Here is a 14,088-nt window from a genome sequence, read left to right on the forward strand (position 1 = left end):
AGATTTCGTTATGAATCACAGTTTTGACATCACTCTTATTGTGTCGGAGATCAGATGTTTTCTTTTTAAACATACTGTAATCTGAATGGAGAACTGCTCCAATACAATAGCTGTATGACAATGTTCACTTAACTCATTCACTGCCATTGACGGCTATAGACGTCAAAAATTCATTTTAACCATTTCTATTAGTTTAACTTTTTTTGCCCACTTTAGTTAACAAGAGTATAAAAACCTAGATTTTTTTAATTGTACATTTAGAACAGATATAAAATATGTAATTAATCGTGAGTTAACTAGTGAATCTATGCGATTAATTACGATTAAAACATTTAATCGACTGACGCCCCAAATGTTTATTAATCTTTTTTTTTTTAATCACGTCAAGTGATTAAAATATTTAATTGTAATTAATCGCATGACTTCAATAGTTATGATTAATCACAAATTTTATATGTTATAAATGTACAATAAAAAAAAATTCTAGGTTTTTATACTCATTAACAAAAGTGGAAAAAATGTTAAACTAATTGAAATAGTTCAAATTAATTCTTGACATCTATAGCCGTCAATGGCAGTGAATGAGTTAATGTTTATTCATGTTTTATTTAAATCCACCTGTTTTTAATCCAAATTCTTTAAGATCAGTTGCATTCTTTTTTTTTAAATAACCTATTAATTACTATTACTACAACGGAAACCTTGTTACGACTTTTACTCCCTCTAGATAAGTTTGATCATCATCTCGACACCTATACTGTTTCACTCAAAAGTATTAAACCTACACTGCAATGGTATATATTGGATGTTACGGACAACACAACTAATACCTTAGCCAGCCATTTATATGAAGACAATCTAGTTAAAGTTTGCGCATTTCACAAATACATATAATTTACATTGGGGAGTGAATAATTTTGAATGCGATGGTATACCTTTCCAACAATGTAAATAAAAAAAATAATCATTATCTTTTCTTTGTCAATGTGGAATTTTCACAATATGTTGCACTTAATTTCATTACATTATATAATTTCATGACCTTATGTGGATACCTCTTGACATGCCATTAGGATTCAGATTTAGTGACTATTAACATAGCAAAAAAAAAATTGTGGTTTGAATTCAACTGGAGGCAACTAAAATTGCTATATTAGAGCAAAATGAATTTCGTTGTGTTCTCTTTTTAGGTCTAAACTGGCTCTTTTTCAGTCAAGAATTAGCTTGCAAAAAGCAAGTGTTAAGGTAAGACTGTTCATATACAGTACTGTGTATTTGTCTTCTGATGTGGTATTGTTAAAAAACGACTATGCAACATTTAAAGCTGTTGCATCTTGGACAGACCATAAGAACTTACAATACATGCAAACTAGATTCTGTCATTTCAGTTGAAAGCAAAGAGAAGTGACTGCAACTCGAAGGCAACACAGGCCCGAAATGACTATTTGTTAACATTAGCTGCTGCCAACGCTCACCATGACCGCTACTACCACACAGACCTGCTCCACTGCATACAGGTATTTGTCAAAATGATTGAAAAATGTCTCCACCTTATGACTGACTCAAGTTCCTTAAATCCATGCGCTTCATGTTTCATTTCATTTGTACAAGTATTGTTCTTGATGTCCGTAAAACATCTTCAAGGCAGCTACAGTATTACTGCAATGACATGCGCTTTCATTACATGTGGCTTAAGAGTTTCAGTCATGGCTCATGTCCTGAGGGAATTTCCAGGAAAGAATTTTTCAGCTCAAAGTTTTGAATTAGAAATCAATCTGCGGGGGATGAGGGGTGGGGGCATGTTCAAATTCACATTTCCTTTCAATGTCTGTGGAAAAGGAGACTCTAATATGAATACTTGATCAACCTGGGTTCCAAATGGGCTGATTTATTCAGGTGGCATAAACCACTGCTTGTGGCTCGTCATTGTCGTGTTATTGTAAAAGTGGATGTAACAACAGCAATACATACATCAACAGTCACCCCGTTGCTGTTGTTGTGCGTTTCCTTTTGATGAGGCATTCATTGTGGTGCGGTTTTCCAAATTTAGTTTGGTACTATGTCGAAGTGGAAAGTGACTGCACAAACTCAACGTGAGTAGATCTTAGCCGATCTGATAATATGCAGCGGAATAATATGGAAGTCCTGTAGCCTAATGGGTGAATTTTCAGGGAAGAATACCAACGACTATATCCACCCAACTGATTAATCAAAAACTCTGAACACTAACAGGAAGTTAGACATTAACCTACTACATTAAAACCATTGCAGGATCCCATTTAGTGAAGTCTAGTCAAATTGATTTGTGCTGCCCTTAATCGCAAAAGAGTCTCAAAGGCCTACAGATGACAAAGATTAGCGAAATACTGTAAATACCCCCCCAGCCCACCCCATTTAGAAACAAATAAAATAATAGAAAAAAAATACATGAATGACTTTGCCCCTAAAACATAACTGTCCTCTTCAGATGATTCCATCAGTAGGATTTTACTGTTGCCCCTGTGTTCAGTTCCAATTGTTATGCACCCCTCACTCTGTAGTGCCCATGAGCATCAACACTATGAGGCACTCCTGAATAATAAATCAGTGAATCCGAGTGGCAGAAGGCTGCAGGGGGTTGTGCACATACACAAATACAAGAACGTGTACACATTGGATCGAATGGGGGACAGTGCCAGAGGAAACCAATCTGCTGGTTATTTCTCTCCTGTGCTTTGTAAGTTCACTCCACAAACGTATATTCTGTCCCGAAGTGCCATCAGAGTCATCTGTTAGACACAAACACACACGAAAGTCAACTCATAGCCTCTCTGTTGCTGCTTCTCTGGACTGTTTATTGCACGTGCATTCATTCAGTCCAAACACACACACAAGCAAATACACTAACCCACTGGCTATGGTACAACTCTTTTCCTGGAAGTTGACTCATTTCATTTCAGCGCCATTGCAAATGGGTTTAAAAAAAAATGTGTGGGAAGTGAAGAAAGAGAGCAAAGGAGATAAGCATCAAGATAAGGAAACATTTCGGATGAAGTCAGCCCACCCTTGATGACATAACTTCCTTTACATTTCCTTTATATTCCATTGTGTGTGATCATTTGCACAAACATTGGTAATATTCGTGTCTGGATATTTGAGAGTGTGTGTGTTTTAAATTGTCGTGAATTGGCACATGAACCCCTTCACCTCCTCTTGCAGCTGTGAGAAAGAAATCCACAACGCACACACACACACACACAGACTGACGACAGCACACTCACGTTTTCTGTTTATATCTGCTTGCCTATCCTCTTGTTCTCCATTGATTCCTCATCTTCATTTATTTGTGTATATTTTCCTCTCTGCCCAATGTGTTTTGAAATAGTCTGAAGTACTTCATTTAGAAGGCCATACTTCATCCAATGTGAATAATGATATCATCTGTTAGATTAAACACGTTCCACTTTTTTTCACTGGTGACTGAGCGACTCTACCTACAGGCATTGTGAATCAAATGTGTCCTCTTGATTTATTTTGAAAGATTATGTAAATACAAAGTAAAGCATCTTTGTTGGTATTTCTTCGGTCCTCCAGGCTTTGGATGGCAGGATCTATGAGCATGTGAAAGATTACCTGATAGCATTGTGCCGCACTGAGCTGGAAGCCTCACAAGCAACACACAACACCTTCCAGTTCCTGTTGGACAAATCTACCAGGGTGAGTAAGAAGTCCTCTTTCATTATTTTGTAACAACAGAATTTAACTCATTCACGGCCATTGACGGCTATAGATGTCAAAAATTCATTTGAACTATTTCTATGAGTTTAACATTTTTTTCCCACTTTTGTTAACAAGAGTATGAAAACCTAGATTTTTTATTATTGTACATTTAGAACAGATATAAAATTCATGATTAATCGTGAGTTAACTAGTGAAGTCGTGTAATTAATTCCGATTAAAAATTTGAATCGCCTTTCGCCCTTAATTTTTAATAATCTTTTCTCTTTTCTTATCGCGTCAGGCGATTAAATTTATTAATTGTAATTAATTGCATGACTTCAATAGTTAACTCACGATTAATCACAAATTGTATATCTGTTCTAAATGTACAATAATTTTTTTCTAGGTTTTCATACTCTTGTTAACAAAAGCGGAAAAAAATGTTAAACTAATAGAAATAGTTCAAATGAATTTTTGACGTTCATAGCTGTCAATGGCAGTGAATGAGTTAATAAAGGCAAAAAAAACCTTTACAAATAATATTAAAACATGCTGACTAAAATCAATCAAGTTTGCGACTTTACAAGTAAGCAGTTATTTCTTACATGAATGCTATTTTGGCGGAATCTTCCATTTAATGTGTTTAAGTGGAATTAAAAACACTAACAAAGTAACAGCGCTGTTGTGGGAGAGAACACAGCCTCATTCCCTTTAAAATCAGCGCAGAGGTTTGCAAATGAACTCCAGCAGCCCCACAGACAAATTGCTGTATTGATGACCAGTGAGAACAACATGTACATTGCCGCAAATGTCAGCTTCCTCTGACGATTGCTTGATACTGAAAAGGGAGCAATTTAATAGCCACTTTCTATTTCAAGAGTCCCGGGGGTCCACAAATTCTACTAACTCTACTGCTTAAAGAATTCTCACTTATATTTACCTGTGTCAAAAAAAACACTGATATGATTGACACGTCACATAAATCATTTGCTCATATTAGGGTTATAATTTATAATAGTTTGGGATTTTTCATTATAGTTAATTTTAATGTAATTTTGAGATTTGTTTTTCAGATTCCTTTAGTTTTCATGAGGTTTATAGAGAGGTTTTGTTCACAAATGCTTTTTGCTTTTTATTCCTGGCATTCCTGTAAATCTTTCTCGCTAGAATCCAAAAATTCTGATTTGACGCCCGTTTTAATTTAATACTTCACGTCTCTGTTCCAGTCACCACCTATTTGTGCACAGCCCGATTAACTATAACAATTCTCCCTGTTGTGTACATAGCTTCTTCATATAACAAAACATTTTTATATTATTTATATTTATTTTGAGTTTCATCTGTCTGTGGCTGATTTACAACCTTTGCTCGTCAGTCTTTGTCCTTAAGAATACAAGTGGCCTTCGACTTTCATATGAAAGGCTATGAAATGTTTATAGTGCTCCTTTAAACAAAACAAAAAAAACAAAAAAAGAGGCTATCCTCATTGTGGAGTGGTCTAATGCAAAGTGTCCGTATCTTGTTCTTAGATAATACAAGAGTTCAACCAGCAGTTGTTCATGCAAGAGAACCCCGTGTTCCACAAAGCACACGACTTCCAGTTCCAGCCCAGCGAGTGTGACAAGGTGAGAGCAACGCAACGTTGTCCTCATGTGCTCGCTAGTATAAAATGCGATCATTATTCCTTTCCTGTGTCCTCCTGATCCTACGTAACCTTTGCTAACACTTTTCCCTTAACTATTTTCCCACTAACTACTCCTTGTGTTTGTGTGTTTGTGTGCTTGTGACGCTGCTCTTGGCTGCGTGTGCCAGACTCTGAGCTCGGTGCAGCAATTGGTGGACATTGAACCTTCACCCGTCAGTGCCATGAGAATGACCCTGGCACAGGTAGCCCTAATTGTTAGCATTCGTGTCTTTTATTGCAATCAGAAGCCATGGCTGGGTCATCATTGTTGAGCCGTTTGTCTGCTCTCAATACTCTCTCATTTGTAGCATTTCTCATAATGTATTAGAGGTTTGTAGTCATCCTTTTCTAGTTGTTTACAAATCCTATCAACATCTTTTCCATGAAGATGGGACAGGCTTATCCTTTTGCTGATGTATCATGTGAACCATATATTGTGTATGGCTCATAATTTGCCACTTTGAAGGGTTAGGATTAGGATCCCATATTGATCAGACAGTTACCAATATGCACAAGTAGAAGTTATTATTAGCATTCGTAACATACCTTTTTGTTGTGACAGTCACCACTTTTTATCAAGGTGCAGTATTTTGTTCCATGCAAACAAATTAAATCTGTATTTTGCATGTACTGGCACATACAAGCATACTGCATGATTTAATGAAGTATTGAAGAACATGCCATGTTCCCACCCGACACTGGTAGTCCACACAAAAACGTGCACATAAACGCGGTGCTGTTCACACATGTGGTTTTGATAGCAATCGGATATCTAGCAGCTTTGCAGCACATCCTCAATTTATTAAAGGAGACAGAAGAAATCTTTCTTAACCCGATTCAATTTGATGTCTTTTCTTCGGTTCTGTTCTGCGTTCAAGTATGTTTGCCCGTGTGTTAACTCATGCTTGCATGATTGTGTGTGTTTGTTTTATTAGAGTCGTCAGCTGGAGTCAGAGATGGGGACCACAGAGGAGCACAGTCTGAACAAGGAGGCCAGGAAATGGGCGACACGGGTAGCCAGGGAACACAAGAATATCATTCATTACAAAAGAGTGAGTACATGCATAACATACATTTTAAACACATTATTTTAACATATCTACAGGTAATTCTGAGCATTTTTTAATCATTGCTTTTCATTAGAAATGTCTAGAAACTAGCAAAAGACTAAGACTACTTTGCTTTATTAGCTGCGGCTCTCCACTATACCATGGGATATATTTGCACCAAAAAAAAAGAAATAGATGTATTAAAAAAAAAAAACCTTGTAATTGCCTTAAATGTTTTTTTCATTTTTTTCATATAAAACATAATAACTGTACTGACTTCCAGTATGTGTTTTTGTGTGTATTTGGTCAGTCACTGGAGGAGTGTGAGAGTCATGGCCTGCCCCCTACTGAACAGGGCAGAGCAGATCTTGAGATGAAGATAGAAGAAGCCAAAGAAAACATACGCAAAGCTGAGGTCTGTGACTTATCTTCCCCTTTTTTCTCTGTCAGTCCAACACTTAACGCTGCACGATGTTAAAACATTGTTGCAGCTGGGGTAGTTTGCTCGGAGGGGTCTGAAAAGGACCTGTTTACTACACGCAAAATATATTTTTGCATTGGGTACATTCTGAATGTGACTGATTTTTTTTAAATTTTTTGTTCTTACCTTTAATGAAAATACTTCATTATTGTAATTATTTTAGTGCATTGCAACACATTCACATTTGTCTACAAAAAATACAATTGAATTATTATCATAAAAAAAATTCTAATTAATATATCAAGAAAATATAACTTTTATTTCATTATATTTATGTGCAACATATTTATGCTTATAAATGGCACTTTTTTTGGGGGGGGGGGGCGAAAAAAAATGGTTCTACAGTACTGCCTTAGTCTGAGGCATGTGAAATCTATTATTAATCAAAATGAAGTTAGCAGATATAGTTCCTTGACCTATTAAAGGCCACATGAATCTTAGAATAGGCTTAACTCAAATGTTCCTTGATACGGTTGTCACTTTGACTTCTACCGCTCTGTCACTTTGCTTAGCTCTGCTTTTTTTTTTTTTACCTTCGCATGTCTGACACCCTCTGCTGGCAGTTCTTTTCCACAAACGTCTACTATTAATAACATGCGATCACACGTATTGCAAACACAGGTGGTGCAACAATCAGCTGTGCAATCACATCCCTTTTCACCACATCTCCTGCTTACATTGTCTCTCTCTACCATCCGTCGCTCTTCCAGGCCAGCAAAGCACTACCTTGATCAAGCTTATACATATTTAATGAAATGGCTGCATTGTAGAGCTCTTATCTGAGCATTATAAAGGAAATGAAAGTTGTACAACTTGCATTATCCGTTTTTGACTATAGCATTATGCACATATAGTTAGAGCACTTTTCTCTTGGACCCACGCTTTAATATTCCCATCCACATTACAGTCAGGATAATAGAATCTACTTCTATGTGAGAAGAGGAACAATGAACACATTGTTCACACATTATGCTTGTCACTCTACATTTTGAGGCAACCTATGATGCTGCTTTTGTACCTAAATAAGATGCCATTATCATTATGACTGTAATGGTTTTGATATGAACCACAATGATTTGTTTTGCCATGTCATTGTCTTACATTTGTGGAAATTAATGACAAAATACAAATCCGAGGCTACTGATTCAAAGAAACACGTTTCTTTCTGTTTCCAGATGAAAACATTTAATACCTGCACTGTGTTAATTTTATGTGACCTTATGAGATCATTAGCAGTGCCAGTCATGTCTACAGAATAATGTGAATTTGTTACTTTTTACTCAGGGCGATGCTCTGTGTGGTGCAAAGCTAGTTCTTCCACACCAAAGTCACCCAAAAATGTATTATTCAAACTTTACTTTATTGAACTTGCTTTTGCACCGTGGCACAAGCATGACACAGTCTCGTAATAATGAATAATTCTCAAGAGAAAGAAGACATCTAGTTCAACACTTATGAGATACTTTGGTACCTATAATGTGTTGTGATTATATTGCATATCCTTCTTCCACCTTCCTCCCCCATTAGCATCATTTTTAATTCCCAAAAGTACTATGAAGAGCATATTTTTCTGTAGTATTTGATCTCTGCCTACAGAAAGTGACAAATAGCACTTGATGGACCACTGTGTTTATTAAGCAGAGCTGAAGAGCTGTCAGTGTTTCTAGTCAGACGTACACACTCTGATCCATCGACAATCAATGTGCTGTGTCAGCACGAGAGACAAACTGAAGGCGCAGGTAATGAAAGAGGACAGCATTGAAAATGCAGAGACGACGACAAGAGGGGATTAGAGATGAAGGAGAGAGAGTTAAGGAAGAGAGGCAGGCAGGGATTTCCTACTCTGTGTTTATAGCTTCATCATATTGTCTCATTAGTAAAGAAGGCAGCACATATCCAGCCCTCGCAGTGCTTGGCAGCTCATTAAAAGTAAGTTTGGAAATAAAAGTGAGCCGTCTGATTTTAGTGCTTTATCCCCATGGAGAGTTTGACATTGACTGATTACAAGTTGTTGAATAGAGCTGAACTTTGAATGGCAAACAACAACAAAACCAATGACACCTTTATAGGTCTGATCATCTCATCTACCACACCTGTAATAGTAGCATTCGTTTATGAAATCAGTTTTTGCAAGTCCATTACTTAAACTCATACTGTTATTACAGAAGACCAACACTTACGTATAATAAACCAAACTGATTTGTCTTTCTAATGACAGTTTTAGCCATGATGGACATGCAGGATGACACAGCTCACAAAGTTCAGCAGATCATCCTCAAACTGTTTAGACTCTTCTGCAAACAATGATTGTTTTGTAAGAATCAAACTTTACACACTATATCAGTAGCAGCTCCAATCCAAATATCCATCGTTAAGTCTTCAATTCATAACTTTTCTCTGTTCATAATAAGAAATTAAAAAGCATGTTTTGCTAGATCAGTGCGTGCTGTACTGCGTTGGATCTGCTGCGTCATGTTGGATAGGTTTAACAATTGTTTCTTCCCTTTTTTCTTCAGACAATAAAGTTAAAAGCAGAAGCTCGGTTGGACCTCCTGCGGCAAGTGGGCGTTGCTGTGGATACTTGGCTAAAGAGCGCCATGAACCAGGTACGTTACAGTCTACACTACATTTGATACTAAATGTGCATGGAGGATTCTTGCTGCATGATTCTGTGAATGTGATTGTGAATGTCATTGCATGCCTGCATGAACGCCACGTTTCACAATGAGGATTTTTAGTTTGTGCCCCTCACTGTTTTTGTGCACGTAGGTGATGGAGGAGCTCGAGAATGAGCGCTGGGCCAACTACACTTCCCACGATCCCTCACTGTCGGTGAGACAACTCCTCACTATGTCTGTGCTGCTGGTCTCTTTGTCAAAACATGTTCACTTTTGTTTGAAGCTGATTGTTTTGTTGTTGTTTTTAAAGCAGAAATTATATAAACATGACTAAAAAAAAAATCACATCCACAAACCACACTGCTTCAGGAACATGATCACCACAGAACTGCATGTCTATATCACTATGGCGTCCATCCATTCATTTTATATAGCACATGCCCTTATTTTAGGGTCGTAGGTGAGCTGGACTCTTTCCCAAGTGACTCCCAACAGGGTGCACCCTGGTCTTCAGCCACATATTGCGAAACAATTTAAAATTCACATTTAAAATGACCACATTTAAAATGACCACATTTAAAATGACCACATTTTATTGTGCCTAATTTGTTTAAACACAAATCCAAGTAGGAATGTAAACAATTAGACACTTGAGATCACCAGTCACATCGCAAATGCTCTACATCAGGGGTGGCCAAGTTCGGTACTCGAGAGCCACTATCCAGCCTGTTTTCCATGTTTCTCTCCACTAACACACCTGATTCATGATCAGGATCGTTGTCAGGCTTCTGCAAAGCTTGCTGATGAGCTGATCATTAGAATCAGCTGCGCTGAAGGAGGAAGACATGGAAAACAGGCTGGATAGTGGCTCTCGAGTACCGAACTTGGCCACCCCTGCTCTACATCATGCTTTTGTCATGAAGTTAGGACTGGCTAAATGATTCTTTTTACATCTTAATAGCACTACCACAGTCAAGTTACCCCAACAACTGAAACCTTCATAAATGCAGACTCTTAAGACTGTCAACCAGACGCTTTCATTTTTTATGATTTCATTATAAACTACCCAGCCAGAATAGCCCTCCTGACAAATCACCTCCTGAATGATGCAAAGATAATTGATTGACCTCTGCACAGCCTAATTATCAGTCTGAACAGCCAGCTTATTAAAAAAAAAAAAAAAAGCTCATAAGTAACTCCGAAATGTCAAATTCTATAGCAAACTTCACGAGACTTCTTTACGATCATCATCAATTAATCTTCCAGTCATTAGACATAAAAATGCACGTGTGTTTGTGTGCAGACATTGAAATTGAGACGTTGTCATTCTGCTCACATGACACTGCAGTACACATTCCAAACACCAGAGTTATTGTCAGTGGAGAGAAAGCCTGAGAGACTTAAATGAGAGCAGGTGTAGAGGAAGTAAACCGGCAAGAGAGTAAAGGAGGAGTGATAATGAAAAGGTAAACTTGGATACCAAGGTGAGAAAAAAGAGGAAGTTAGATGGATAACTTGCAAATTCTGACAAGGTTTTACATCTAGTTTGTGCCCTGCATGATAAAAGACTCATTTTCATGCAATTTCCAATTAGCACTACATATCACTATTGTTAGCGTTCCTTGTGGAAAATTTCAACCATGGTCTAATCACATCAATAATACTTTTCCCTCATAACCAGCTTATTGTTACCCCCGCCCCCCCCCCACACCAACATATTTACCCCAATCTCTTTAGAATTTTGTATTTTAAATGACTTGAATGATCACTTTCTGTATCCACTCGAGATCCACAATATCACTTTATTTAAGTGGTGGCACAAAACAAAGAAAAACAATCTTCTCACCCAATAAAATCGAATAGTATAAACTTTCTCATTATTGTTGCAGAAACAATAAAAAGTAGCATGTTATTTTGTCCATAGATTATAATAATATCTAACTGGCATCCTCCTGGGAGGCATCACATTTATTTTTTGTTTTCTTTTCTATTGAGGACCTATTTGTACAAATTTCAGACAGCTAATTAAAACTAGTTTAGAGGTATTAGAATAATAGAAAGGGAAATTTGTTCCTGAACATTATGTCTTGCATCTGTATCATTTTGTTATCTCGAAATGGGAAATCTATTTGCTATACCTACCATATAAGTATGACACGAGGATATGAAATGTATGCCAGTTATTGAAGACAAAAGAAAATAGAATGAAAATCACAAAACATTAAATATAATGTTTCAAATATGCATGATGCTATGCTCAATGATATTTTTAAAGGAAAGGAGGTTTTGTTACACATTTAAATTCACACACTCAGGTATTATGTTTACTGTGTCAACAAAAATCTGATGACTGAACACAATAGCTTAGGAATGGCTAAACACACACAGTACACACACACACAAAGGTGAAGGCACGCATACACACAAATGTTATTGTGGACAGGTCAGCATGCTATGGCAGCTCCTGTCACAAGATCACATGACCTTCAGAGAAGCCAATCAAAGGCTTATGCAACAAAAGTGGGAGGGGCTAGATGGTGTCATTTATCTGCTACCCGCCACCTGTGTCAAAAAGTTCATATCACTTCACAGGGAGTTACAACGGAACCATTTTTTTTTTTAAAGAGAAACCCATTGAAAATGTCATCTTAAAGGTTTTTGACCTGTATTGTGTTTATTTGTAATAGGGTACAGTTGACTTGGAGCGTGAGGACGGTGACGAGTGTGAAGAGAATATGGAGGTTTTCGACGACAGCAGCTCCAGCCCTTCAGGAACCCTTCGCAATTACCCGCTGACCTGCAAGGTCCTCTTCTCATACAAGGTATGAAACAATGCTACAAAAATCAATACATTTCCTTCTGGGTCCGCACTTAAAGTACAGAACTGTAAATGTATAAATGTTATGTCAGCATAAAAGATAAAATGTAGCATATATGTTTCAAAGCTGTACTAAACAGTTTTGACTCTTCCTCTGTGCCAGGCTTCTCAGCCAGATGAGTTAACCATCGATGAGCAGGAGATGTTGGAGGTTATTGAGGATGGGGACATGGAGGACTGGGTCAAGGTGCGTGAGTACGCGTGCAACGTTGCACGCAAATGAGCGGCAAGCTTGCATACACAACAAACAAGACACTATCACTTCAGGTGTTGGCGTAGTGTAGACCTGCTGAGTATGGATTCCTCCTTTGTCTCAACAGGCTCGCAATAAGACAGGTCAAGTGGGTTACGTCCCTGAGAAATACCTCCAGTTTCCCGCGTCCAACAGTCTGCTGAGCATGCTTCAATCACTGGCAACGCTGGACGCTAGATCACACACTTCTTCCAACTCAACCGAGCCGGAGTTGCACTCTGGCTGCGTCAACGGTGATGTTAACAGTAAGTATTGTAACCTTGATATCAAAATATTTTTTGAGTCGAGTGAATCAATATGTAGTTGCTCATTCATACCTTTAAGCGTATTTTTTTCTGCCTTATTAACTTCCTGCCGCCCTCAAAGAAGACATTAGGCATACAGTCCAGCTGGATTATGGTTCACCTACTGCGTTCCCAGCTACACTGCAGATTTTTTTTTTGTATACGGTACTTTTCTTTTGAGAAAAATTGCAGCAATCTGCTGTTTTGTAGCAATTTGGTTTTTAGTCTATATTTGCCAAACTTCCCCCATCCACCCTCTAAGGCTGATATCAACACATAGATTATACAATACAAACGGACAGTATTTTCAATACATTTTGTATTTTTGATACATTTTAGGCTTGCATTTTTTGTGTTCTCAAATGTTTTAAATAAGATTAAATGTCTGTGTTTTTTTTTTTATGGAGCTGGGGTAAAACGATATATTTTTAAAATATTTTATATGGTTGCTCTTTATTTGAGATTTTGAGTCTGGAACGTATTCCCTACAATAAATACACTGTATTTAAGTTCTGTGCTGTACGGTTTATCTTACTCTAGCCCAGGGGTGTCAAATTCATTTTTGTCACGGGCCACATTGTAATTATGTGAAACCGTATAAATAGACACCCTCATATTATTACATACACACTTACACAGTACACAACAAATCACTAGTTTTGAAATCAGACGTCAAAAATAATACATTGTTCAACCTTTAGATCAAGGTCAAGGTTTATTTTTATAGCACATTTAAATACAGTAACACTGCCCAAAGTGTTTCACCTATTAAAAAAAAACACTATGATAAAAACAATAGGAAAGAAAGAATGCAAATTAAAAAGCAATAAAATGGAGATAACCAATCAGCTAGCACTCATATGTAATAAACACTATTAAAACTAGAAATTAAAATAGCACTGAGATAAAACACAAGAACAAAAAACTCGAGCTTAAACAACAAGACACAGATGTCCAGCTCAACTGTGGTTCAAGTTACCGTAATAAGCAAGTTGGTAACAAAAAAATGCGTGCAATTTTTCATTTATTTATTCAGTTATTATTTATTACAATTGACATTTAAAAAATGTTGTAAAATTTTTAGCAAGCGTCACGGAAGTTGACATGCTTAATCAGCGTTTGCGGGCCACACCTAACCCTAA

The 14,088-nt window shown here is 37.2% G+C and overlaps 1 protein-coding gene across 4 annotated transcripts in view; it reads left to right on the forward strand.

The window, feature by feature from the left end:
* fchsd2 (FCH and double SH3 domains 2) overlaps positions 1 to 14,088 on the forward strand; it is a 51,817-nt gene that overhangs the window by 32,559 nt on the left and 5,170 nt on the right. Inside the window, exons 7-18 of one of the 4 annotated variants that reach the window (XM_077566542.1) lie at positions 1,191 to 1,245; positions 1,374 to 1,517; positions 3,574 to 3,696; positions 5,229 to 5,324; positions 5,512 to 5,586; positions 6,319 to 6,435; positions 6,743 to 6,847; positions 9,430 to 9,519; positions 9,683 to 9,745; positions 12,219 to 12,353; positions 12,513 to 12,596; positions 12,730 to 12,907. In XM_077566542.1, coding sequence (XP_077422668.1) covers positions 1,191 to 1,245; positions 1,374 to 1,517; positions 3,574 to 3,696; positions 5,229 to 5,324; positions 5,512 to 5,586; positions 6,319 to 6,435; positions 6,743 to 6,847; positions 9,430 to 9,519; positions 9,683 to 9,745; positions 12,219 to 12,353; positions 12,513 to 12,596; positions 12,730 to 12,907 — 1,265 coding nt within the window. The remainder of the gene's footprint in view (positions 1 to 1,190; positions 1,246 to 1,373; positions 1,518 to 3,573; positions 3,697 to 5,228; positions 5,325 to 5,511; positions 5,587 to 6,318; positions 6,436 to 6,742; positions 6,848 to 9,429; positions 9,520 to 9,682; positions 9,746 to 12,218; positions 12,354 to 12,512; positions 12,597 to 12,729; positions 12,908 to 14,088) is intronic. The other 3 variants (XM_077566543.1, XM_077566544.1, XM_077566545.1) reach the window with 3 other exon arrangements.

The sequence above is a fragment of the Vanacampus margaritifer genome, chromosome 5, assembly GCF_051991255.1.
Source record: "Vanacampus margaritifer isolate UIUO_Vmar chromosome 5, RoL_Vmar_1.0, whole genome shotgun sequence".
Taxonomy (NCBI): Eukaryota; Metazoa; Chordata; class Actinopteri; order Syngnathiformes; family Syngnathidae; genus Vanacampus; species Vanacampus margaritifer.